Consider the following 24,995-nt stretch of genomic DNA (forward strand, 5'->3'; position numbering starts at 1 on the left):
GGAATAATATGCCATCTTGTGGCGTTTTCGTGTTACAACAAGTGAAAAATACATGATTATACATTAGATATATATAAATACATTATTATACCTTGAGACTCTCGCTCCTGGAGGTGATGTAAATTAATACTGATCAGAATGATGATAATTAACAGAGTACTTTCCACCCAGACAAATCCAAACATAATCTATAGACTACACAGATGGGAATCAGTTTAGTCACAACCGCCACTGATAGTCAGTCACGTGCAGGATGAAATGCACCAACTTTTCAAACAGCGCAACAGATCAAAACATGATATAACAGAAACAAGAACTGAAGAAGGTTATATCCATCTGATATGTTTCCAAACCTGAGATTTCAGGGTACAATTTTAAGTAGGCAGAATGTAATGGCCTACACTGGGATATGCCAAGGACACCGAGACTAAGGGGATACTAACAATTTGAAAACCAGTCAATTTAAAAAAAATAGTTCAAAGTATTTTCAGAGAGTAACCCATCCCCTGAATCTCCCTTGTCAATTTGTGTAGTTTTACCATCACATTGCCTTGTTTTTTTAAAATGTTTTTCTCATTCCCGTTGTCATGTGAAAGATTGATATGATTAATCATTAATTTTGTTGATACTGGACACATTGATCAGTGTGAATACCAGTGAGACACGGTACGCCCGATTTGCAGATCAATAAGGTTTAATGTGCAAGGTTTTCTATAGATATACTAGTTGAATACAAAACCTAAAATTAACTACAATATATCATACTCACTAAGCCTGGAGAGCTAAGCAGTCACTCAGAAGGCTGTATACAGGAACGGCTTTCTTCAGGGGCCCCACCAGGATGTCAGTGGCCTCTGGTCCCACCGGCAGCACCTCCCGTGGAGTCAGGTGTTGCTGGAGTGTGCCCTTTTGTCTAAGTAGTGACTTCTTATACCCTTCCATAAACAGCTTTCACCTAATTACCTCTCTACTCATTATTATATATGCTAATTACCTACATTGGATTTTCACCCTTAACTACTTTCCGTTCTCACCATGATAATTGGGGTTGTCAAAACAACCTCTGATGATAGGAGGGGTGGTGTGAAAATATGCCCGTTGGCAATGAAACAGTGTACTCCCAGACATTCAAGGATAACTTCTTGTTCCTAACACCGTTATCTATGTGCAGCTGCAAGCATACATGTTGTGTATTTTGTCTTGTTATGTGCCATGGTGTGCAGAAACTGAGACATTTGCAAGGTTACTCAGTGTTCCTATTCACCTCTGCCAACTGGAAGATATCATGCTACAGGGGTCAGAATAGCCAAGCAAGCAACTGAAGCTATGTTAGGCCTGTAGGACAGTGATCAAGCAACTCAAATTGTACTGGACCTCCAACAAATTTGATCTGCTAACTTGAGTGAAAACCACAAACTGCCATGTCTTCGCTAGGATTTTACCTTGCATTATTTACCACGTGTAAGCTAATTCAAGGTGAGAACACACCCTTTTTCTCGGGAACACAAGGCCAAAGAGGGGAAGTTAAAATAGGACTACCTAGGGACACAGTCAAACTAATTATATGTGACCTGCTGTTGCATGCATAAAGTAAGCATGAGGAACATACAGAAAAATAATTCTTTTTCTCTAATCTTTTTTAGTTAAAGGAATCGTAGGTATCCCTTGAAATACCAATCGAAAGTAAAAATATTCAGACAGAAGTTGACAGGGTCCCTTTATACATCCTACTTTTCCAAAGTGTTGAGTCGTCAGGAATTTGATTGAATCCCTTCTAAGCTATTTGGGGGCTGGGACTACTTGTGTTTATACAGCACATAGCACAATGGGGACCTGGTCCATGACTGGGGCTCCTTTGTACTACTATAATACAATACAGTAGTACACAGTACAACCCTGATAAACTAAACCTTAGGCCTGGTCTACACTTAAAAGTTATATCTGTATAACTAATTTGGTTAGGGGTGTGATTTTTTTTTTACCAAAATGGTTACTCCAGTTAAAGCCCTAGTGGGGACGCAGTTATACTAGTACAAAGATGATTTATACCAGTATAATAATTCCGCTTCCCATACGGGAATAGTTCTACTGGTACAAGCACCTTTATATCAATACAGTAGAACCTCAGAGTTCCGAACACTGTGGGAATGGAGGTTGTTTGTAACTCTGAAATGTTTGTAACTCTGAACAAAATGTTATGGTTGTTCTTTCAAAAGTTCTGAACATTAACTTAATACAACTTTGAAACACTACTGTGCAGAAGAAAAATGCTACTTTCTCTATTTTTTTAGTAGTTTATGTTTAACACAGTACTGTACTGTATTTGCTTTTTTCCCCCCTCTCTCCCTGCGGCTGCCTGATTGTGTACTTTTGGTTCCAAATGAGGTGTGTGGTTGATTGGTCAGTCCGTAATTCTGATGTTCATAACTCCGAGGTTCTACTGTATAACTATGTTCACTCGGGGAAGGGAGGATGGGGGGTTTGTACTGCTTTGATTATATCAGTGTAGCTAACGTGGTATAACTTACTAATGTAGACAAGTCTTTTTTTAACTAGCATTTGGCCATGTCCTTTGGGCTTGTAATTTGTCACTTGAGGTGGGGCTCCTTTTCTTCACTCTGTCCTGGATTGCCCCATTCTGGAACACATCCGTTGGCACCTTCTGCTGAACTAATTAGGGCTTCTTTATCCTTCTCAACCCCTTCAGACATCTACATAGGCGTGGCTAGTGGAATGAGCACCACTTGACTATTGGTGTCAACCAGCCTTGGGGAAGCCCTCTGGCAGTTTCTGTAATGTAGCAATTAGGCCGTAAGGCTTTGGAGCTGGTGCACCTGGGTAAAGGGAACCTACATGCAGACTTGAAAGCCCTCATCTGAACCCCAGTACCAAACTGATGCTGAGCCATTCCCACAGGTCATATGGTTTGGGTTTCTCAGGTTTTTATTAAGGCACTTCGCTAGTGAAAATGGTCAACACTTAATTGTCTCACAAGAAGTTCTGTTCACATGTAATAGGTTCAAACGCCTCTGTTTTTGTTAAAGCAGGGTTGATGTTGGGCTGGTGCTGGGCGTAGTCATTTTCTGAATGTCAGCCAAGCACATGATCTTACAAAAGGGACTTTTGCTACTTTCAGATAGAGCTGGTTTTGGCTGGAACTCAAGGGGAAAAAAAGTTCAAAAAGAGCAAGCTTTCCCTTGTGCACATGTAGTGCATCGGTTCAGGCCCTGTCTACATTACAAGTACAATGGTATAAATGAATCTAATCAGATCTAAATAAATACAATTAACGTTATCTACACAGCTGCTTTTCTTTCACAACACCACCACACGTGTGCATCCATGCCTATCTTGCTGCATTACTATACTGATATTACTGCATTGTGATATCTGGACAGCTACTCCATAATGCCTCAGCACAGGATAGAATTGGGACGTACATACAACATGTGGGTCAAGGTGCTCTGGGATGCCCTACTGCACAAACAGCTTGGAGGAAGGCGAGCCATTCAGACTGGTTACACAAACATAGTCAAACAGGCCTGTCCACACTGCAAAAAGCAAAACAAAACAGTGCACCTACCAATCACAGAAGGATAAACCATGTACCAACTTGATTGATAGCAAGAGTGACACATGGGTACAAACTGAGTATAGCATTGCCAACCCTAAGATCAAAAATCATGAGTCGGGCCTCAAACAATCCTGAGACTGACTTAAAAATCATGAGATTTGAAAAACAAAACAAAACCCCACAACGCAGATTACGTAAGAACATAAAACTGACATAATGGGTCAGACCAGTGGGTCCATCTAGCCCAATGTCCTGTCTCTGACCATGACCAGTGCCAGATGGTTCAGAGGGAATGAACAGGACACTTTTGAGTGATCCACCCTCTGTCGTCCAATCACAGCTTCTGGCAGTTGGAGGTTTATGAACACCTGGAGCATGAGGTTGTGTCCCTGACCATCTTAGCTAATAGTCACTGATTAATTTATCCTTTATGAACTTACCTAATTCCTTTTTTGAACCTTGTTATACTTTTGGCCTTCACAACATCTCATGGCAGTGTGCTCCACAGGCTGACTGTATATAGTGTGAAGAAGCACTTTCTTTTATTTGTTTCAAACCTGCTTTCTATTAACACTGGCTTCTTTTTATTTGCCTTCTAGGTTTTGAGCCTTTGGGGTTCACGTTTTTAAGCTTTTCTCTGCGACCACAATAGAAACTTACTTAAAAAAAAAAAAAAAAAAAAAAGGAAGCTGAGAGTCTCGTATAATCAAATGATCCCAGGAGCTGAGGCTTTAAGAAAAACACTAAATATCATGAGACTTGTCATAAACCCTGCAAGTATTAGGGTTTGTCTACACTTGAAACATTGCAGCTGCACCGTTGTAGTGCTTCAGTATAGCGACCACCTATACTGACGGGAGGTGTTCTCCCATTGGTGTAGTTAATCCACCTCCCTGAGAGGTGGTAGCTAGGTTGACAGAAGAATTCTTCTGCTAACCTCACACTGTCTACTCCAGGGGTTAGGTTGGCATAACTACGTTGCTCCGGGCTGTGGATTTTTCACACCCTTCAGAAACATAGCTGGGTCAACCTAGCATTTTAGCATAGACCAGGCATTAATTATGTTCTCTGACGAGGTTACAAACTCAGGCCTTGTCTGTCTTGTGGATTTGATCCCAGCAGTCAATGGCTAGCCACCGATGGAGTTGCACCAGTTCAAGACCTAAGTATACACAAGGAAAGCTGCAATTTGTGCAAGTGGTGTTCTCTCCTACTTGAAGGCAGGGTAAGTGTCACAAATCTTGGCTTTTCTTGTCTACACAAGACCTCATCTGCACTAAAAAGTTAGGTTGACCCAGCTATGTCCATCAGGAGTGTAAAAATTCCACACCCTAAAGTAGTGGAACTAACTAACCCCCAATGCAGACAGCGCTAGGTCAATGGAAGAATCCTTCTGTCAACCTAGCTACCATCTCTTGAGGTGGATTAACAACAGCAACAGGCACCAATGTAGGTAGTGTCTACACTGAAGCGCTATAGCTGCGCAGCTGCAGCACTGCAGCTTATGCTGAGGTAGCATTTCAAGTGTAGACAAGCCCTTGGGCTTTGCACTGGTAAAGCTACATCAGAAACTCTGTGCTTATCATAAATAAAGATAGTCTAGGAAAGACTATACAGGTGTGCATCCACTCAAACCCAACCGTAACCTATCCTGCATTTCAGTGAAGATGTTGATTTAAAAGGTTGGCAGATAGCCTTTCTTTGGTAGTATCTGTGCACCCTGAGCACATACGCTTTGAGACATCCTTGAAACCAGACCCTTCAATGACTGATGTAGGGATAAAATCAGGCTCCAGTATTTTGGACATTCAATTCCTATTGAAGTCAATAGGATTTAAGCACCTGCTTAAATCCTGTGTTTAACGTGTTTTGCTGAAATAGAGCTTAGACTCTGTAGAGGGGCATTTTTAGCAACCAGCCAGGCGGCCAAGCCATTGCCAAACTCTTGAGATGAACTATCAATTATTTTGCTTATTCATTTAGTAGGCCACTGTAGCCTTAGCATAACTAGGCAGGCCAGGAGAGAAGGGGGCGGGTGGGAAGACCACGAGAATTGAGCATGAGCCTATGTCATCTTGTCCCGCTTTTTTCTAATTGCTAGGGTAGCATCTGTGAAAAACAGGAAGTCACTTTATATTTGACTTCTGGTGTGTGTGTCAATGCCCGTGAGACAGCAAACTCTGCAAAAACACATCTGTATAACTAACAGCTTAAAAGTGCTTGCTTAATGGTTTTTCTTTGATTTACATGTTGATGTAATTGTAGCAGTTACTAACATAAAAGGGATAGACAGGTCTTAGGAATTTGGATTTGACCTTCTGGACTTGGAATCCCCAGTGACAGGCGGATAACTGGCCACTCGAACCTTGCTGTTTGACCACTTGAGACCCCTCCAGACCATAGGTAACTATTGTTTGGGGGTGCTCTATAACCTATTGTGTTTGTTTGTGCTTGAGACTAATACTGTAGAGATTTTTCTGTAAAGGCATTCTGTTGAAAATACTGGAGACTAATAAAGGAAAGGTTCTAAATTAAGTACTTAATTCTGACTTGTCTGTGCTAGTCATATAGCAGATTGAAGGCACTGCATTTCCCTTGGTTTATGTCCTGATACCGACTTGCAGAGAGCAAAGTTATGGGTTTAAGGAATCCTGTGACACTCGCAGAGAGTAAAGTTACAGATTTGAGGAACCCTGGGTAGCAACTCCAGAACTGAAGGTACGCTGATGTTCCTCAGTGAACAGTCACACCTGCAGAGTTATGGATGGCAGCAGCTCAAACATCAAACCAACTACTTTAGACTTCAGGTTAAATGCAACATGGAAGAAAATGATTTTTGGTAGCTGCCTTTGTCTGATAGAAATTCCATTCCGTGTGTATATTTGCATAGTAAAATATACTTCTCTGCAGGCAGTGCATAATTTGCTAGAAAAGGTCTCTTGCAGCTAAGTCCAGCCTTTTTCACATACTGACTCCTTAATAGCAAGTCACTGACATCTTGCATAAGGAAGGCTGGCATGAATCAATCAAGTTTTATTACTAGACAAAAGAGGCTCTGCTGGAAGAATGCCCCATTGTTTGAAGACTGGCACTCCAGCATTGCCCAGTGAGTCATGACAAAGGGGATTATTTCGATTCCCTAAAATCACTGGAGCATGGTAGGGAGTTCTCACCAGAAGCACCGAGGTACGTCAAGAAGCATCGAGGCACATCAATGATGTATAGAAAGTTTAAAAAGCAACAGAAGCTATTTTGTTGTGAGAATCGAAGTGAATGGACATACTCTAATCACTTGTGGGCAGATTTTCAAAGGTGTTGAGTATCAACAGCTCCCATTGAGTTCAGTAGGGTTTTGTGGATGCTCAGCATCTGTGAGAGCCATGACACTTTTATTTAAGTGCCTATATATGGATTTAGAAGCCTAATTTTAAGCACCCAAGACTAAAAATTTTGGCCTATGAAATTTTGGCCTTGACTATCAATGGCTGTCACCCCCCTAATTTTCTGGATTCTTGGCTACGATTCTCCAGATTCTTTACCAGGATTTAGGAACAACAAAGAAAAGATTACACCCTTCCCCCTCCCTACACCTCTACTGCCTGAAAACCCATACTAGACTTTATAGTGAGCCCCATGCATCCTGGGACACAGCTGTAGAACTTTGGTCGATAATGTGTAGATACAAATACCAACACGTTCAGGAAAGCTGATAGTCACGTACCTCATTACTGCATCTCAGTGTTTTAAGGATCTCCCGCTAAGCTGGGATAGAGCACTGTCTGTTGGTGTCTAGAGGCCCCATCTACACTCAAAAAGCAGCAACGTGTTAAAACTTTCAACTCGCAAGGTTGTGCTGCCAACATGGTTGGAGTGTAAATTTGTTTAAAATAGTTTTTAAAAAACTGTTAGACTCAATGGTGACCAAACTAGGTAGTAACCTAGGATAAAATTGTTCTAAAGTTCCTAAGGGATTTAAATACCTAAACTATATTTACTTTCTATTTACTTTACAATATATTTACTATATTTAGATGCCTAAAGTATACTGACTTTCAATAGGACAAAGTTATGTCATGTTCACACTGGCAGGAGATCTGACACTTTGGATAACTGGCTATTCAGATAAGTAGAAGTGCTACTAACTAAGACCTGGGGTACATTTAAAAATTAGATCAAACTAGCTACATCACTTAGTGAAAAATTTTGCGCCATGAGCTCTGTAGTTAGGTGACTCTAACCCTCAGCACAGATGCAGGGAGCTAAGTCAAGGGAAGAATTTGTCCACCTAGCTACTGCCTCTTGGAGGGGTGGATTAACTACAAAGATGGAAAAAACCCTTATGTTGATTTAGGATGCATCTGGGCTAGGGCGCTACACCTGCTGTAGCTGCTGAAATGTAGACGGGGCCTAACACAGAGCTACAGGAGGGGATTGTGGATTCAGGTAACTAGGATTTTCAGCTAAAGGGAATCTGGGTAAACTGGAGTTACACAATTTCACACAGCAGGTCAGGGAACATGAAAAGGAATGGGGTCTCCAAGGGAAATGCAGGGGGGCTGAGGAAGGCCGAGCACAACTATCCATTCAAGCACGGCCCTGAGCTGGCACCCTTAATCCTCACAGCACCGGTGCTACACAACGGCACAGGACATTGGCAAGTGCCACTGAAGCTGTGTGCCGATCCCAAGGGAGCAGGGTCTCTGGCAGCTCTTCCCATCCATCCCTGGTGGTGCATTGCTGCACCTAGGTTAACCCGTGGGAAGGGGGTCCGGGCTGACCCGACCCAGCCCAGTTTAGCAGCAGCAGCCAGCACAGGACACCCACACTTGCACCAGCACTGAGCTGTCCCCCCTCTGCCGCTGCTCTCCCTAGCCAGCCCTCTAGGGGCAGGCGAGCGCTGGCAGCCAGGGACGGCGAGCTGCATCATGGGAGTTGTAGTTCCCCCTGCTCCCCATCCCTTGCACCCCCGCCGGCCCGCCGCACTACAACTCCCAGCCGCCGCCGGGCGCCGCAGCCCCTCCGCTCCAGCGCCGGCCGCGGCTAGTTCCCAGGCTTCCTCCTGCCCGCGCGCCTGGGGGCAGCCCCGAGAGCGGAAAAGGCAGTGGGGGCGAGGAGGAGGGGTTCGGCATGCGGCGCGAGCCGCTGCTGCTGCTGCTGGCTAGGGCGCGGCTTGCTGGGCTGCCCGCAGGAGGAGGGGCGGCGGGCCGGGCCCTTCCGTGCAGGAGCAGCAGCAGGCGGCACGTGCAATTGCCACAGCGCCGGCAGCTCAGCAGCAGCGACATGACCGAGGAGGCGAAGAGAGCGGCCGCCCGGGCCGCTGTGGATAACCACGTGAAGGTGAGAGCATCGAGACCTCCGCCCCCCTCTGCCAAGGCTGCCTCGCCCCCGCCCTCCCGCGGTGTGCAGCAGCTTGCCTTCAGCTGGGCGGGCTGCGCCTGGTTCCCCCCCACACCCCGCTCGAGTTGTAAAAACCACCCCCACCCCCACACACAACCTCCACGCGAAATGCTTTGCATCCGAGCCTGTCCCATCCGGGTTGCAGCACCTTCAAGACCGGCACGTGCCGTGCAAAGAGTAGCGGGGTTTGCATCAGAAAAGGGGGTTCTGCCCTTGCAGTTTCCAAGCTCGAGGGGCATGGCATAGTTTGTGGTGGTTGTTGTTTTTACCCGGCTCTGGCCCGGTGCCTGACGCACATGTGCTTGCAGAGTTGCTGCCAAGCTTCCCAGTTCCGGAGGGAGTCTTTCTTTCCGTCATTTTGGATTGCTGTTCGCAAATATCCTTGTCTCTCCCATGTCCTGGGACCGACTTGGCTGCAGCTGCACTGCGTACAACAAACCCCCCTTCCTGTGCTGTTTATGGGACACAGTTTCCCATTCTTTGCTTGCTGTGAGTTGTCTGTTGCAGGGAGCAGCGTGTGCCTACTGCACTCTATAAATGATGATTTCGGTTGATACATGTTTGTGAGACATGCTAATACTTTTCATTTTCTCAGCAGTTTGCAAGTTGACTAACCTAACTGCAACAAAGTTGGGGCCAGATACAAACTTCTTCCAGTACTCTGATGGCCCTTGCTGAGTTGGACAGGCATTTCTGAGGCGCTCATCATGCCAGTTAGTATCTGAGCATGACACAGACATTCATGGCCAACAGCTCTGTGAATTAGTAAAGTATTATTCATGTTCTATGGATAGGGAAGCTGAGGCAGAGCAGCTGAATGACCTGTTGAAGGGCACCTAGGAACACCACCTTCTCTAGATGTGGGTGTTTGGTATAGGCCTATCTGGAACATGTTGAGCCTCAGTCAGTTCGAAAACAAATGAGAACTGCGGAGCAAAGGTCTTTGCTGTTATGGAGTTGAGACTTCCGTGTCTAAGCATGCTTTTTATTCTGGTAAAATAGAACACTTACACATTGTCCTTTTCAAGTGGGAAAAATATATACAGTTAAGAATGTGACCAGGGGTCGGTCCTGGGTCGGGTTTTGTTCAACATCTTCATTAATGATCTGGAGGATGGGGTAGATTGCACCCTCAGCAAGTTTGCAGATGACACTAAACTAGGGGGAGTGGTAGATACCCTGGAAGGTAGGGATAGGATACAGAGTGACCTAGGCAAATTGGAGAATTGGGCCAAAAGAAATCTGCACTTGTCCTTGTTGAACCTCATCAGAGTCCTTCACTTAGGATGGAAGAATCCTATGCACAGCTACAGACTGGGGACCGATGGGCTACGCAGCAGTTCTGCAGAAAAGGACCTGAGGGTTACAGTGGATAAGAAGCTGGATATGAGCAAGCCGTGTGCCCTGGTTGCCAAGAAGGCTAATAGCATATTGGGCTGCATTAGTAGGAGCATTTCCAGCAGATTGAGGGAAGTGATTATTCCCCTCTATTCGGCATTGGTGAGGCTGCATTTGGAGTATTGTGTCCAGTTTTGGGCCTCCCACTATGAAAAGGATGTGGACAAGTTGGAGAGAGTCCAATGGAGGGCAACAAAAATGATTAGGGGACTGGAGCACAAGACTTATGAGGAGAGGCTGAGGGAACAAGGCTTGTTTAGTCTGCAGAAGAGAAGAATGAGGGGGGATTTGATAGCAGCCTTTAGCTACCTGAAAGGGGGTTCCAGGGAGGATGGAGCTAGGCTGTTCTCAGTGATGGCAGATGACAGAACAAGGAGCAACGGTCTCAAGTTGCAGTGGGGGCAGCCTACGTTGGATATTGAGAAAAACATTTTCACTAGGAGGGTGGTGAAGCACTGGAATGGGTTACCTAGAGAGGTGGTGGAATCTCCATCTTTAGAGGTTTTTAAGCTGCGGCTTGACAAAACCCTCGCTGGGATTATTTAGCTGAGGTTAGTCCTGCTTTGAGCAGGGGGTTGGATGAGATGGCCTCCTGAGGTCTCTTCCAACTCTATGATTCTATGAATAGCTTATTTGTTCTGTGACCAGGAAGGCTTCTCAAGGCTTTTCTGGCTTCCCTGGAAGCTGGTTAAAATGCATGGTCTGCTTTAGATTGCAGATAAGGCAGGTTGTGGCCTTGTTTAATTTTGTAATGGTTGCTTCCTAAATCTTTTTTAAACAGTAGTAAATACTCCGGTAGGAAACACTGCAAGGGTGTTAGATGGTTTTGGCTATCAGGGGACAATTCCCTCTGTTCTCCCCCGCCCCCCTTCACCTCAGAAGTGGAGAGGTCAGCATTTTAAGGGGTAGTTGTAGTTTTGGGTATTTCAGCTGCCAGTCTAGTCACTGTTAATTAGACTGGCCGCCAGAAAAATGATACAATCTCCCAACAGTAAGCAGCACACTTCCTCATTCCTACTATTAATTCGTATTCGAGTAGTGCCTAGAGGCCCCAGCTGAGACAGGAGCCCGGTTGTTCTAAGTACTGACTGTACACATAGGGCTGGCCTACCCCAGAGAGTTTTGTCCCCAAAACAGTCGAGGTGTACAGATTAAAATGCTCCTCCCAGCGTGGCGGCTCCCCTGCTTCTCTGACATAATGAAACCCCCTCCACCAGAGGCGTAGGGCTTGTGTCGACTTAGTTAGGGCAAGGCAGAGTCAATGTAGAGCGGGGCGAGAAGCTTGGGCGGCTGGTCTCTGCTCCCAGCTGGGAACGGGGGCAGCATTGGCAATTTCACGGCTGAGCTGAATTGACAAGGCTGTTGGGCTCTGGCAGAGAGCGGGTGGGGTGGGGGCAAGAAGCCGGGGCAGCTGGACGCTGCTTCCCAGGGCGAGACGCCCTGGGTGGCTACCCTTTGGGAATAGGGAAGGAGGGGGAAGCCCCAGGCAGCTGTTCCCAGTGGGGACTGGGGGGGGCAGGGGGTAGAAGAGGAAGGGCAGCCCACCGGGAGCCTGTGGGCTCCCAGCATGGAGCTGAGAGCCTGGTCTCTCAGCTCCCCACACTGCTGCCCCTCTTAGGTCGGTGGAAGTGCTCCTGGTGAGGACACACAGCACCGAACCAAGGAGGGTAGTATGGACATCAGCCACCTATGTTAGGTGGACTTATTTTTCTAGTTTAGACAAGGCCATAGTGAGAGATGGTCCTTGCCCTGTAGAATTTACAATCTTTATAGGCCCTGATCCAGCAAACACACACACACTCTAGCTTTGATTACTACTCATAGTAGTAAAATTACGTGTATATATTTTGCAGCATCAGGACCTTAGATTTGTTAGCTCTTTGTGGCAAAGATTGTATTTTTGTTAAGTGTTTGTTCAGCACCTAGCACAGTGGGGACCTCTGTCCCCTACTTCACTCTGGGCTGTGAAAAATTTCATGTCCTGAATGCTGTGGTTAGGTTGACCTAACGCCTGGTGCAGACGTTGGAAGAATTCTTCCATTAACCTAGCTATCACCTCTCCGAGAGGTGGATTAACTATATTGATGGAAAAACCCTTTCCATCAGCGTAGGAAGTTTCTCCACTACCGTGGCCTAGCTGCAGCATAAAGGGCTGACTTCCTCCAGAACTCCCCAATATTAACAACCTCTCTAGAACACCATACTTGCCACCATGGATGTCACCTCCCTGTACACCAACATCCCTCACCATCATGCCATCGCTTCCTGCCTCAAATACTTACAAGATGAAGTATAGCACTTGGAAATCTACCCCAAACATATAGCTAAATTCATCCATTTCATCCTTACCCTCAACAACTTCACATTTAAGAACATAAGACTGGCCATACTGGGACAGGCTAATGGTCCATCGAGCCCAGTATTCTGATTTCTGATAGTGGCTGGTGTCCTGTGTTTGAGAGGGAATGAACAGAACAGGGTAATTATCAGGTGATTCATCCCCCATTGTCTAGTCCCAGCTTCTGACAGTCAGAGGTTTAGGGACATCATTTTGGCTAATAGCCATTGATGGACCTATTCTCCAGAAACTAATCTAATTCTTTTGTTGAACTTGTTTATAATTTTGGCCTTCACAACATCCCCTGGTAATGGCTGTCACAAGCTGACTGTGTTGTGTGAAGAAGTACATCCTTATGTTTGTTTTAAACCTGCTGCCTATTAATTTCACTGGGTTTCCCTGGTTCTTGTGTTATGTGAAGGGGTAAATAACATTTCCTTATTCTCTTTCTTCACAACATTCATGACTTTATATATCTCCATCATATCCTCCCCTTAGTAATCTGTCTTTTTTACCTCTCCTTATATGGAAATTGTTCTATACCCCTAATCATTTTTGTTGCCCTTCTCTAAACTTCTTCCAATTCTAATATATCTTTTCTGAAACAGGGCAGCTAGACAGGACACAATATTTAAGATGTGGGTTAACCATGGATTTTTATAGTGGCCTTACAATATTTTCTGTATTATTCTCTGTCTTTCCTAATGGATCCTAACATTCTGTTAGCTTTTTTAACAGCTGCTGCACATTGAGGGAATGTTTTCAGAGAACTATCCACAATGACTCCCAGATCTCTTTCTTGAGTGGTAGCAGCTAATTTACACCCCATCATTGTGTATGCATATTTGGGATTATGTTTTCCAGTGTGTTACTTTGCATTTATCAACATTGAATTTCATCTTCCATTTTCCTGTCCAGCCACCCCGTTGAGTTACAAAAGGATCTGATTTTTTCCACAGTTAGTTTTGGACTCAACTATCTTGAGTAATTTTATGTCCTCTACAAACTTTGCCACTTCACTGTTTACCCCTTTTTCCAGATCACTTATGAATACGTTGAACAGCACTGATCCCAGTGTAGGTCCTTGGGGGACCCCACTATTTACCTCTCCCCACTGTGAAAACTGACCGTTTATTCCTACTCTTTGGCTATGTCGACACTGCCACTTATGTCAGCATAATTTATGTCGTTCAGGGGTGTGAAGAAACCACCCCCCCAAGTGACATAAATTATACAAACTTAAATACCAGTGTGGACAGTGCTGTGTGGATGGGAGAGCTTCTCCTGCCGACATAGCGACTGCCACTTGTTGGGGGTGGATTAATTATGTCGATGGGAAAGCTCTCTCCTGTCAACTTAGAGTGGCTACAATAGAGATCTTACAGTGGCGCAGCTGCATTGGTACTGCCGTAAGCTCTGTAGTGTAGGGCCTTTGTTTCCTATCTTTTAGTCAATTGCTGATCCATGAGAGGACCTCCCCTGATATCCATGACTGCTTACTTAACTTTAGAGCCTTTGGTCAGGTCTTGTCAAAGGTTTTCTGAAATTCCAAGTATACTATACCCACTGGATCACATGCATGATTTTCCCTTTACAAAAGCCATGTTGACTCTTACCTAGCACATCATGTTCATCTATGTGCTGATAATTCTGTTCTTTACTATGCAGTTTGCCTGGTTAGGCTTATTGGCCTGTAATTGCCAGGATTGCCTCTGGAGCCTTTTTAAAAAAATCAGCGTTACATTAGCTATCCTACAGTCAGCTGGTACAGAGGTTGATTTCAGTGATAGTTTACATACTGTAGTTAGTAGTTCTTCAATTTCATATTTGAGTTCCTTCAGAACCCTTGAGTGAATACTGTCTAGTCTTGGTGACTTATTACTGTTTAATTTATCAGTTTGTTCCAAAATCTTCTCTATTGACACCTCAATCTGGGGCAGTTCCTCAGATTTGTCATCGAAAAAGAATGGCTCAGGTGTGGGAATTTGTAGTGAAGATTGATATAAAGAATTCATTTAGCTTCTCTGCAAAGGCCTTGTCTTCCTGAGTGTTCCTTTAGCACCTCAATTATCCAGTGGACCTACTGATTGTTTGGCTGGCTTCCTGCTTCCTATATATTTAAAAAAAATTTTTTTTTGCTGTTAGTTTGTGTGTCTTTTGCTAGTTGTCAAGTTCTTTTTTGGCCTGCCTAGTTATCCTCGACTTGCCAGAGTTTATGCTCCTTTCTATTACTCAATAGGAGTTGACTTCTAGTTTTTAAAAGGATCCTTTTTTGCCTCTCTTACTCTGTTGATTAGCCACTGTAGTGGTTTTTTTAGTCCTCTTACTTTTTTTCCCCTTTTTAAAAAAAATTGGGGGAATTCATTTGTTTGAGCTCTATTATGGTGTTTTTAAATATGCAGGCTGCAAACATACAGGTTGCAGGCATTTCACTCTTATGTTTTGTTAATTTCCATTTAACTAGCTTCCTCATTTTTGTGTAGTCCCCCTTTTTGAAGTTAAATGCTAGTGTGGTGGGTTTCTTTGATATTCTCCCTCTTACAAGGATGTTACAATGTAATTATGTTAGAGTCACTATTATGCAGCAGTTCAGCTATAATCACCTCTTGGACCAGATCTTATTTGCCACGCAGGACTAAATCAAGAATTGTCTCTCCTCTTGTGGGTTCCAGAACTAGCTGCTCCAAGAAGCTGTCGTTAATGGTGTTTAGGAATTTTCTCTGGATTCCTGAGGTGACCTGTATCCAGTCAATATGGGGATAGTTTAAATCCTCCATTATTGTTGCGTTTTTGGTTTTTGAAGCCTCTCTAATTTCCTTGAGCATTTCACAGTCACTGTCACCATCCTGGTCAGGTGACTGATGATATTTTCCTGCAGCTATACTCTTATTTTTCAAACATGGAATTGCTACACATAAGAGATTCTATGATACAGTTTGACCAACAAATACTTTGCCCAAACCATGGAAACAGCCATGGGTATTAGGATGGCTCCCCAATATGACAACCTCTTAATGGGACACCTTGAGGAAGAATTTCTGGAAAAATGCACCACAAAACCAATGATATACTTGAGATACATCAGTGATATTTTCTGGACAGATGATTTAAACTCCCTCATTCACCACCATTCATACATCTGACTCTCTCTAGAACGCTCCCATGCCAGGATCAACATCATGTATGCCACGATTAGCTTACACAATGGAACCCTGCAAATGACTATAGACAAGAAACTCATGATCGCCATATTACCCACACAGATCCAGCAACCATCCCAGACACACCAGAAAAAAACTGTTATCTACAGCGAAGCACTCAGATACCGCAGAATTTGCTCTGAAAAGGAAGTCCCGGATACACACCTAAACATTCTGAAGACTGCCTTCACTAAACAAGGACACTCCACCAGGGAAGTAGATTGCATCATGGAAGGGGCCATCTAAATATCCCAGGAGAACCTGCTTCAGTATTGGGAAAAAAACCCATTGACCATGCACCCCTAGTTGTCATTTACAACCCTATACTGGAATCCATAAGGGATCTCATCAAACATTTACAAACCATATTTAATAGGGACCATATCCTGAAAGAAATCTTTCCTGAAACCCCTCTTCTTGCCTTCAAACATTTCTTGCCAAGCTCATCATCAGAAGCAAGCTTCACACAGACCAAGACACACCAACTCAAAGTCGCACCAGACCCTGCCAAAACAACAGATGCAAAACCTGCAGACATATCTCCACTGCCACAATGAGCAGTACCCCCCACAGCACACCTTTCAAGATCCATGGGTCCTACACTTGCCTATTACAACGTGTAGTGTACCTTATCCAGTGCACTAAATGACCCAATAACATCTATGTGGGTGACACCAGACAATCAAATGATGGTCCAGACACTTTCATCTAAATGATGAAACCAGACGCCCTCAAGTGAACTCACCCTGTTTTTGTCTTTTATCACTTTTCTCTGTATTACCTATAGGTGAACACTTTTCACAAAGTGATCACTGACCCTTCAGTCCTTGTCTTCAAAGGAAACTTGCACAACACCTTCAGAAGATGAGTCTGGGATCTTAAATTTATATCTCTGCTGGACACAAAAAAACATGTACTAAACAGACACATTTTGTTTTATGGCTCATTACATCAATTTGTAACACAACCTACTGTCTGCTCACCTTAGTTGTTCTCTTGATTTTTCAGTGGCCTCATTCAGCATGTGTGAACCCTTAAGTTTAATGATCTATCCCACCTTGTATTTAGCTCAGACACTCTGGTTACCTTCTCCAGACCTGCAGAAGAGCTTTGTATGTGAAGCTTGAAAGCTTGTCTCTTTTACCAACAGAAGATATTGTAAAAGATATTGCCATACCTATCTTTTCTCTCTCTCATATCCTAGGACCAATATGGCTACAACAACACCGCAACAAAACAGACCAAGACAGACAAAGAATGGGAGATAAAGTATTTTTCCTGTTTTAAAGATGGGGATGTGAGACAAAGAAAACATTAATAAATCTCTTTGGGATTTGCACACTTTATTTCTTCACATTTTCCCTTGTTTCAGTCCTTTGTTGGAGAATGGGGTCCTTTATGATTCCCCAGTTATTCCTTTCTTAGGTCTTATCTAAACTAGGAGCTTGTCTACACTTGAAATGCTACATTTGTGATGCTGTACTGCCTACACCAACAGGAGGGGTTCTCCCAGTGGTGTAGATAATCCACCTTCCCGAGCGGCGATAGCTAGGCTGATGGAAGAATTCTTCCATCAGTCTAGCACTGTTAATACCAGGGGTTAGGTTGGTATAATCACATCTCTCAAGTGTCTGGATTTTTCACACTTCTGAGACACATAGCTACACAATGTAAGTTCCTAGTGTAGACCACCCCTAGGATTTGAAAGATGTTTTCTAGCACATGCTAGCTAATACATGTTAACAAACTAGTGTAGACAGAGCAGTGTGCCTTAACATGTTCAACCCAAGGCACACCGCTTTGCCTTGTCTACAGTAAGCAGGTAACATGTTAGTCTAGGATTTGGAAGATGCTAGCTCTGTCTTCACCATCAATGCTATACCTTGCCCCTACCTGTTGACTTCATCTACCTACATCGTGGTGAAAACTACAAGACCTTGGCTCCCCTGGGATTTTTACAGCAATGTAGCTAATGCAGATTAGTTATTCTGTTTTAAAAGCATACCTTTTTTTGGGGCAGTGAAGACAGCCCTGGTCTAAACAAGACCATGCACATCTTGTCTTCCCTAGATTGCTGTAGGCTGGCTGGAGCTCCCTATCTGTCGTCGTCTTCTCCTGTTCTTGACCTTGTTCGTCCCTTGGAGGATTGCCTGTGTTGGCCTCACATGATCCAGCCCCCCTGCAGGAGTAGAGCAGAACTTAGGAGACTGATTCTCTTCCATTTTTGCAGCGTTGCTGGCAGCACTGGAAACAGACAGCTGTGATTGTCTGCCATGACGCCTCTTGCAGACGAATCTCTGACTGGGGGTGGAATGCGTGGGCAGGGATAACATGGGAGCCCCCAATCTTGGGCTAGATTTAAAGAGTTTAAACTTTTTGTCAGTGTCACTTAAGAGGCAAGTTAAATCCTTAACCACTCTGGGGTATGATCTGCATTGCTCTTTTCCCTCTCAACCAGACTTACACTGCAGCAGTGTTCCCACGGGCCACGCAAGCCAGCTCCATCCAGAGCTGTTCAACTCCAGTCAAAGCATCAGCCACAGGAAGTTGCTTGATACATAGTTCAGTGGCACAAAGCTTGTGTACAGTGGAAAAGCTGCAATGGCACAGGTGCAGCTGTGCCGCTGTAGTGCTTCAGTGTAGACACTATGGCAATGGGAGGGGTTCTCCCTTCTCTGAAGTTAATCCACCTCCCCGAGAGGCGGTAGCTAGGTTGGTGGAAGAATTCTTCCCTTGACCTAGTGCAGTCTGCACTGGGGGTGAGGTTGACTAAGCTATGTCACTCATGGGTGTGGATTTTTTAATACCTCTGAGCAACGTAGCTGGGTCGATCTAAATTTGTAATGTAGACTGGGGCTAAGAAACATTAAAATGTACATTAGATAATACGTAAAGGATCAAGTGGTGACACCTTTGACTGAAGTCATTTGGGGAACGTGGCTAAAGAGTAAAATCTTGAGCTAACGTCTTGTGATTTTTTTTTCTGGTTCGAGCACAGCTCTTTAAGTGAACTGAAGCCTTGCATGCTTGCTGAGGAAGTTGCTCATACACAAGCAGCACAGAAGGATGCATGGGATGCAGTTAGATCCCATCAACACTTAGATACGCTGGTGATCGATAAATATAAGAAGTGGATCCACAGTGCAGAGAATGCCACTGCAACATGGCAGCGCCCATCCACTCCACCTCCCATTGTGGCTAATCCTATGACACAGAAATGTGTAGATGAGACTGAACTGTCTTAATCGTGCTCCTGAGCAAAGCCACCCATCCTGGAAAATCCAGGGCTGTGGTGCAGTTAAAACATATCTATGCTGAACGACTAAAATCCTGTTTTACATGCATTGGGGGGCTACTATGGAGGAGGATGACTCAGTTATACCATGTAATCTACAGAGCAGGCAGGATCTGACTTGTGGGTGTGAGGGAAGGGGTGGCTTGCTATTCTGCTTCAGGTATGCTCTTGCATTTCTTGCTTTGGGTAGCCGTCCTGTTTACGAACAATATTGTCCCCAGCAACAGTACTTCACGGTGTGGTTTCCTTGAAACACAACACCAAATGGTTGTTTCAACTTCCTCCCCTGCTGTGGCAACGTCCGAAAGCTGTGGGTGTCCTGCAGAGTAATAGATATACCAAAAAGCTGCACTGTTAGTTTGTTTCTCTGGTGTGGGTGGGGGAGAAGAGGCACATCTGGATGTTTTCAGCGGGCAGAGAACTGTTCTTCTCCAGGATTGTAGTTTATAACCAGAGATGCTGGTTTAAAGGGGGATGCTGTATAAAAAACCCAGAGTTCAACTGAAACATTTTATGACTGAGTTTTTATCCTAAGCCTCAGGAAGTTTTTCAATGCTGCTATTGTGGGAAGTGTTTCCCAGGCATTCTTAACCCCCCTGTAATCTTCTACACCATTATATCCATTTGTCCAAAAGAATATCATGTGTTTGGAGTGGACCTCTTCCTACTCCTTTGAAGGATTAGTCAGGCTCCTGTTTGCGACAATCCTTCTAGTTTTTCCTAGACATCATGGGCCTGATTTTCAGAAGTGCAAAGCACCCACACCTCCATTCAAACCAATGGGAGCCATGTGTGTTCAGAGTCTTTTAAAATCAGGCCCTAGATAAATATAGAGAGTACCTGTCCTTTAAGATCTGGTATGTTACTTAGAATTCCTGCCCAGGCCATACCATAAAGACAAGCTGATTTTCCTGCCCACTGTAGAGCAATGTTTTTCTTTCCCTATCTGAAGCAAGCAAAGGAGACTTTTGCATATCAGTTTAATCACTAAGCAGGAGTCCTTCTGTAGGAGTTGTGCAGACTCGGATAGCAGAAGCAAAGGAAATATTCTATTGGAGTAAGGCAACCATGTTTCCCTATATTTAAAACAGAACACCGCCACGTGGGGCTGGACCGAGCCACCTGGAGTCGCCGCTTGCCTGACTTTTTTTGCCAAAACTGGGCATTTGTCCCGTTTGCTCTTGCGAGTTTGTTGTCCGAACACCGCTGCAAAAGCAAAGGGGCAAATGCCCAGTTTTGGCAAAAAAGTCGGGACATAGCTTAAAAAGGCGACTGTCCCACCCAAGACGGGACGTATGGTCACCCTATATTGGAACCCTCCATAATGTGCTGTAAAAATATTTTTATCTTTTTCTGGTTTGCAGAATAACCAAGTCCTTGGAATCGGGAGCGGCTCTACAATTGTCCCTGCTGTACATCGACTAGGTATGGTAATAACATTTGTTCCACCCAAAGGAAAATCCACTCTCCAGCAGCCCCAGCTAATCAGAAACGCTAGTCTGGACAAGTGAAATGTAATTATTGCCGGCCTGCTGGACAAGCGGCTGACGTGCAGTTAAAAATCTTGGGTGTGTTGACTGATCAGCACATCTGAGCTGAGGCAGAAAGTAATCGCTGGCCTCCTGCCCCAGCTTCATCACAAAAGCCAGCACAAAGAATGAATGATTTCATTGGTCTGCCGTTTTTATTAGACTTGAGCTCTGCTTTGCCACTTCTCCTCCTCATGTTGTAAGATAGTCCAGTCTCCTGAATTGTGCTCGGGTTGGAGCTAAAGATCTAATCCCAGCTCTGCCCTGCCATCATGTGGCTTAGGTTAAGGGACTGGCCCCTTCTTCCTCAGTTTACTCCTTTGTAAAATTGGGGTAATGCTACTCACCCACCTCTCCAATGTCGAGAAGGGTCATGTTTGAATGGTGCTTTGAAGATGTGGCACTAAATCCTGCTGTAATTCATGTACCCTGCAAGTTCATTGATTGCACTGAGTGTAAATCGGGGCAGAGTTTATCCCATAAAGTGCCGTGCGTAGGATAACTATTAAAGTATTGTGACCCTTTAGCAAGTGGGCACAAGGTTAATTATACACATGCGTCTCCCTAAAATGCAGCGTGTGGTACAAACAGTGTTCTGTGGGTTTACAAAGGGCAGAAGGCCAGGTCTCGTTTTCAGCCTTAGGTCCGGTAGTCTCGTCAAGCGGTGTAGAACCTTTCTGAGTCAGTCAGCTCAGGTCTGCCCCTTACTCTTGAGAGAGGGACTTGCAACACGCTTGATACTAGAATGCAGTTCATCTTGACAACAAAATGTGGACAATCTTTTATTGGCCTCCCCTACAAAGCAGAACAGCCCAATGTGAGGAACTGGGGCTGCTGGACAAACTCTGTTTGTGGGTTTTTCGTTAGCTCAGCAGCATACGGTCCCCCCCATGCAAAATGAAAGAGTTTGGAATGTTCTGCCCATCAGGACTTGGAGTGGCTGAATGCTCCTGGGTGACTTGCAGTACTACTTGTGGTGATGTACAAGGTCCCCTGTAGGGAGCGGCGCCGGTGGCCCTCCCTCGGTGTCAACCTCCGAGGGAGGCCACACCTCCCGGCTACAGGTGCTATCTATTGACTATAACTTCAGTGGGATTGTGCACATGAGCAAGTGGTGTTCACAGGATCAAGACCTAAGTGGAGACCTAACACCGCAACTGATAATAGAGGACGGGAGAGAGCAAAAGTCACCGTTAAGATCATGGTGATGCTCACTTACATACATTGTTTGCACCTTGTTGGTTCCGTGGTGGAGTTTGTTTTAGTTTTTAGTACGTGATTTAGTTCTGCTGCCTGGTTTTGTGGCTCCGTATGACAGCTGCTCTGATGCCAACCGAATCTTCGAGCCACATATACATTTATAAAGCACTGTTGGCCTTAAAGACTGCTGAGCTTGACCTTATGTCTGAGCAGTGGGACACACAAAGCCTGGCTTTCCTGCATGATCAGACCACCTGAGGAGCTTGCCTGCATCACCTGTTGCCGTTAGATAGCAGTTACCCATGTTCACTCAGTCAGGCTGTTGGATTTGCCTAAATTTGAAACATACTATTTTGTGAAAAATTTTATTATGGAATTATCTTCATATTTCCATAACAGCATCTATTATTTTAATAATATATTTATTTTAATAATAGATGTTCATTTTTTCAGGTGACACAGAGGGAGGAAACATTTAATTCTTTTAATGGAACTACTGGATTTTGTTCCATTACTCATTCCCTTATCATATATTTAAATGTTGTTTTTTATTATACCTACTATGAGGCCCTGAGGGAGCAGACCAGAAAATCTTTCAGACAGCTGCTGTTATTCACCAAAAACTCTCTTGTTACAAGGAGTGCAGTAAAATGTGTGTAATATAGGATTTAATTCCCTAGGTGATGAACTATTCTTTACTGACTGGGCACAATTCTTGCTTCTCTACTGCTCTGATATGAGATGGGTCATTAGTCTTTTCATCATAGGCTGACCCAGAGAAGTTGTTTAAACATGATTGTCACCAGAAGCTACAGTTTATCAAGCACTGGATGGCACTTGTTTGTATTTTGTGCCTGATTCTTCTTTGCAAATACAGGTAAGCCCAAGTAACTGGAATGGTTCAAAGAGGCTGTTTGAACTAAAGTTTCTTAAAGTGAAACTTTTTGCACTTTCCTCTAACTGGAGTGTTTGTTGAGCAAACCAATGCTTCTGCTTCTTCCTACAGCTGAGAGAGTTAAACAAGAGAACCTGAATGTTGTGTGCGTCCCAACATCATTTCAGGTAAAAATATTCTCCCCTTTCTTGTGGTTAAGACATCTCGGGTTACATTCTGTCAGTCTATGGATACTGTAGGGCAATTTCTGAATTAGCTGGTACTGTGAATCCGTTCAGAGCACCAGTTAGTTAAAGGAGTACTTTGCTAGATTACAGTGCAGATTAATGGCCACAATTTCAAGTAGGGTGATGGATACTCATTGCCCTGCATTGAGATGCACCACAAACCCATGCAGCTTTTGAGATGTTTATGGTATGGCGTTTCAGGCAACATGTGAAATGTCTGAATTACATATAGCTCACACCACGACTCCTACTGCATAGAAAAGCTATGGATTGTGTTGAATTCGGGGCTTGATCCATAATCCATTGGAAAGACCCCTCCCCCCTGAATTAATTGGGCTTTGCATGAGCTCGGGAAGCCGTAAAATTGTGCTGCACGCTACACTGGTGGGTTCACATGCGCTTTCTCTTAAGAGGATATAGAAGTATACCTAACTCACTTGCATACATAACTCCTGAAAAGAAGTCAGTTTAATCTTTCCCTTGCTGTGCAACGTTTTAGAAGAACATGCTTTATACCAGTTTAATTGTTGTGCTGTGAAATGTTTTCAGAGAGAGGAAGAAAGGTCTTGTTGAAGCACTGGCACTGGGTGTTGGGAGAACTAGGCTCTGTTCCTGACTCTGCCATGGAGTTCCTGTGTGACTTTAGGCAAATCATGTTAATTGTTCTGTGCCTTCCTTTTTCTTAATAATTAAATGGGAATACACAGTTGTGACATTCCCCAGGGTACAATCTGGACAACTGAACAGCTCTGTCCCCCCCAGTTCTCCAATCTGGGATGCCTTTTACACTGCTTTACTGGGGAACAGCTACTCCTGGCCTGTTAACACCCAGTCTCCAGCATTTAACTTGTTCCCAGCTACACAGTATTGAATGCTACATGCTAGCCATTCATGAATTACGCTGCAGAAGAACACCAGCAGACTCCCAGTCCCAGATTTCCCCGAGAAATGTGCGTCTCGTCCTACCCAGTCTGCTCTGTGCAATACAAGCTCATATGAAGTCCCTCATTTCATCAAAGGAAAACGATGTGCACAAATCTTGTTATCCCAAGTGATGGTTCCCCTAACACTTAATCCAAACACACTGGTTTAGATAAAACAGTAAAACCAGTTTATTAACTACAGAAAGAAAGATTTTAAGTAAGTACAAGTTATGAGGCATAAAAGTTGGAATTGGTTACAAAGTAAATAAAAACATAAAACCGCAATGTAATGTCTAAACTTAGCAAGCTAATTGAATTAAAAGCAAAAGGGTTTTTTTCACCAAAAACTTACAGCAGGCTGGACTGGCTGGAAAGCCTCCCTTCCAGGACTCCTCCCCCTTAATTCAACATCCTTCAGGTATTCTTTGATGTTTCCAGCAGAGAGATGGGAAAAAGAGGAGTAAAGTCAAACGTTTTCCTTCCCTTTTTATAATTCAGTTTCTTGTTTTAGAAACATCTTTGCTAAGCCATGGTGACATGCAGGCTGTTATGGATATACTGTTTGAACCATCCTTGAGATTGAAAGTAAATGTCTTGTTTGTCCCTTCTCCCCTACTGGAGAATGGCTGCTTGACTAGGTAATTGCCCATTGACAACTGATTGGGGCCAATGTGCCTTTGTCTCTGAAAAACATTTTGAAGGGATTCAGGGCTGGGGTGCATTTGCTGTCAACCTGCAAGGCAAAGGCAGGACTGGAACAGCCCAGAGGAGAGTGCTTGAGTGGCTGACTGACTGGTTGTGTTATGGAGTTGTTAACTAGCTGGCACAAGCAAGACTCCCTCACACTGCAGGCAGGTGACATCAAGATGGCTCACGGCCGTGGGTGCCCCGAGAAGAGTTACATTCAATGCCTAGCACAGTGGGGACACAATCTTGCTACTGTAATACAAATAATTAATAATAATGTTTATTGAAAGAGTGAAACATTCACTTTCTATATACAAAAGTGCTGCCAAACG

General features: G+C 44.2%; 1 protein-coding gene across 1 annotated transcript in view; it reads left to right on the forward strand.

Annotated features, from left to right (window-relative positions):
* The first annotated feature begins 8,619 nt into the window (after window positions 1-8,619).
* RPIA (ribose 5-phosphate isomerase A) overlaps window positions 8,620-24,995 on the forward strand; it is a 34,841-nt gene continuing 18,465 nt past the window's right edge. The window contains exons 1-3 of the mRNA XM_067567672.1: window positions 8,620-8,911; window positions 20,567-20,627; window positions 22,938-22,993. Of these exons, the coding sequence (XP_067423773.1) occupies window positions 8,702-8,911; window positions 20,567-20,627; window positions 22,938-22,993 (327 nt within the window). The 5' untranslated portion in view covers window positions 8,620-8,701. The remainder of the gene's footprint in view (window positions 8,912-20,566; window positions 20,628-22,937; window positions 22,994-24,995) is intronic.

This window comes from Emydura macquarii, unplaced genomic scaffold, assembly GCF_026122565.2.
Source record: "Emydura macquarii macquarii isolate MOO-44397 ecotype Brisbane River unplaced genomic scaffold, CSIRO-AGI_Emac_v2 contig_2795, whole genome shotgun sequence".
NCBI lineage: Eukaryota > Metazoa > Chordata > Testudines > Chelidae > Emydura > Emydura macquarii.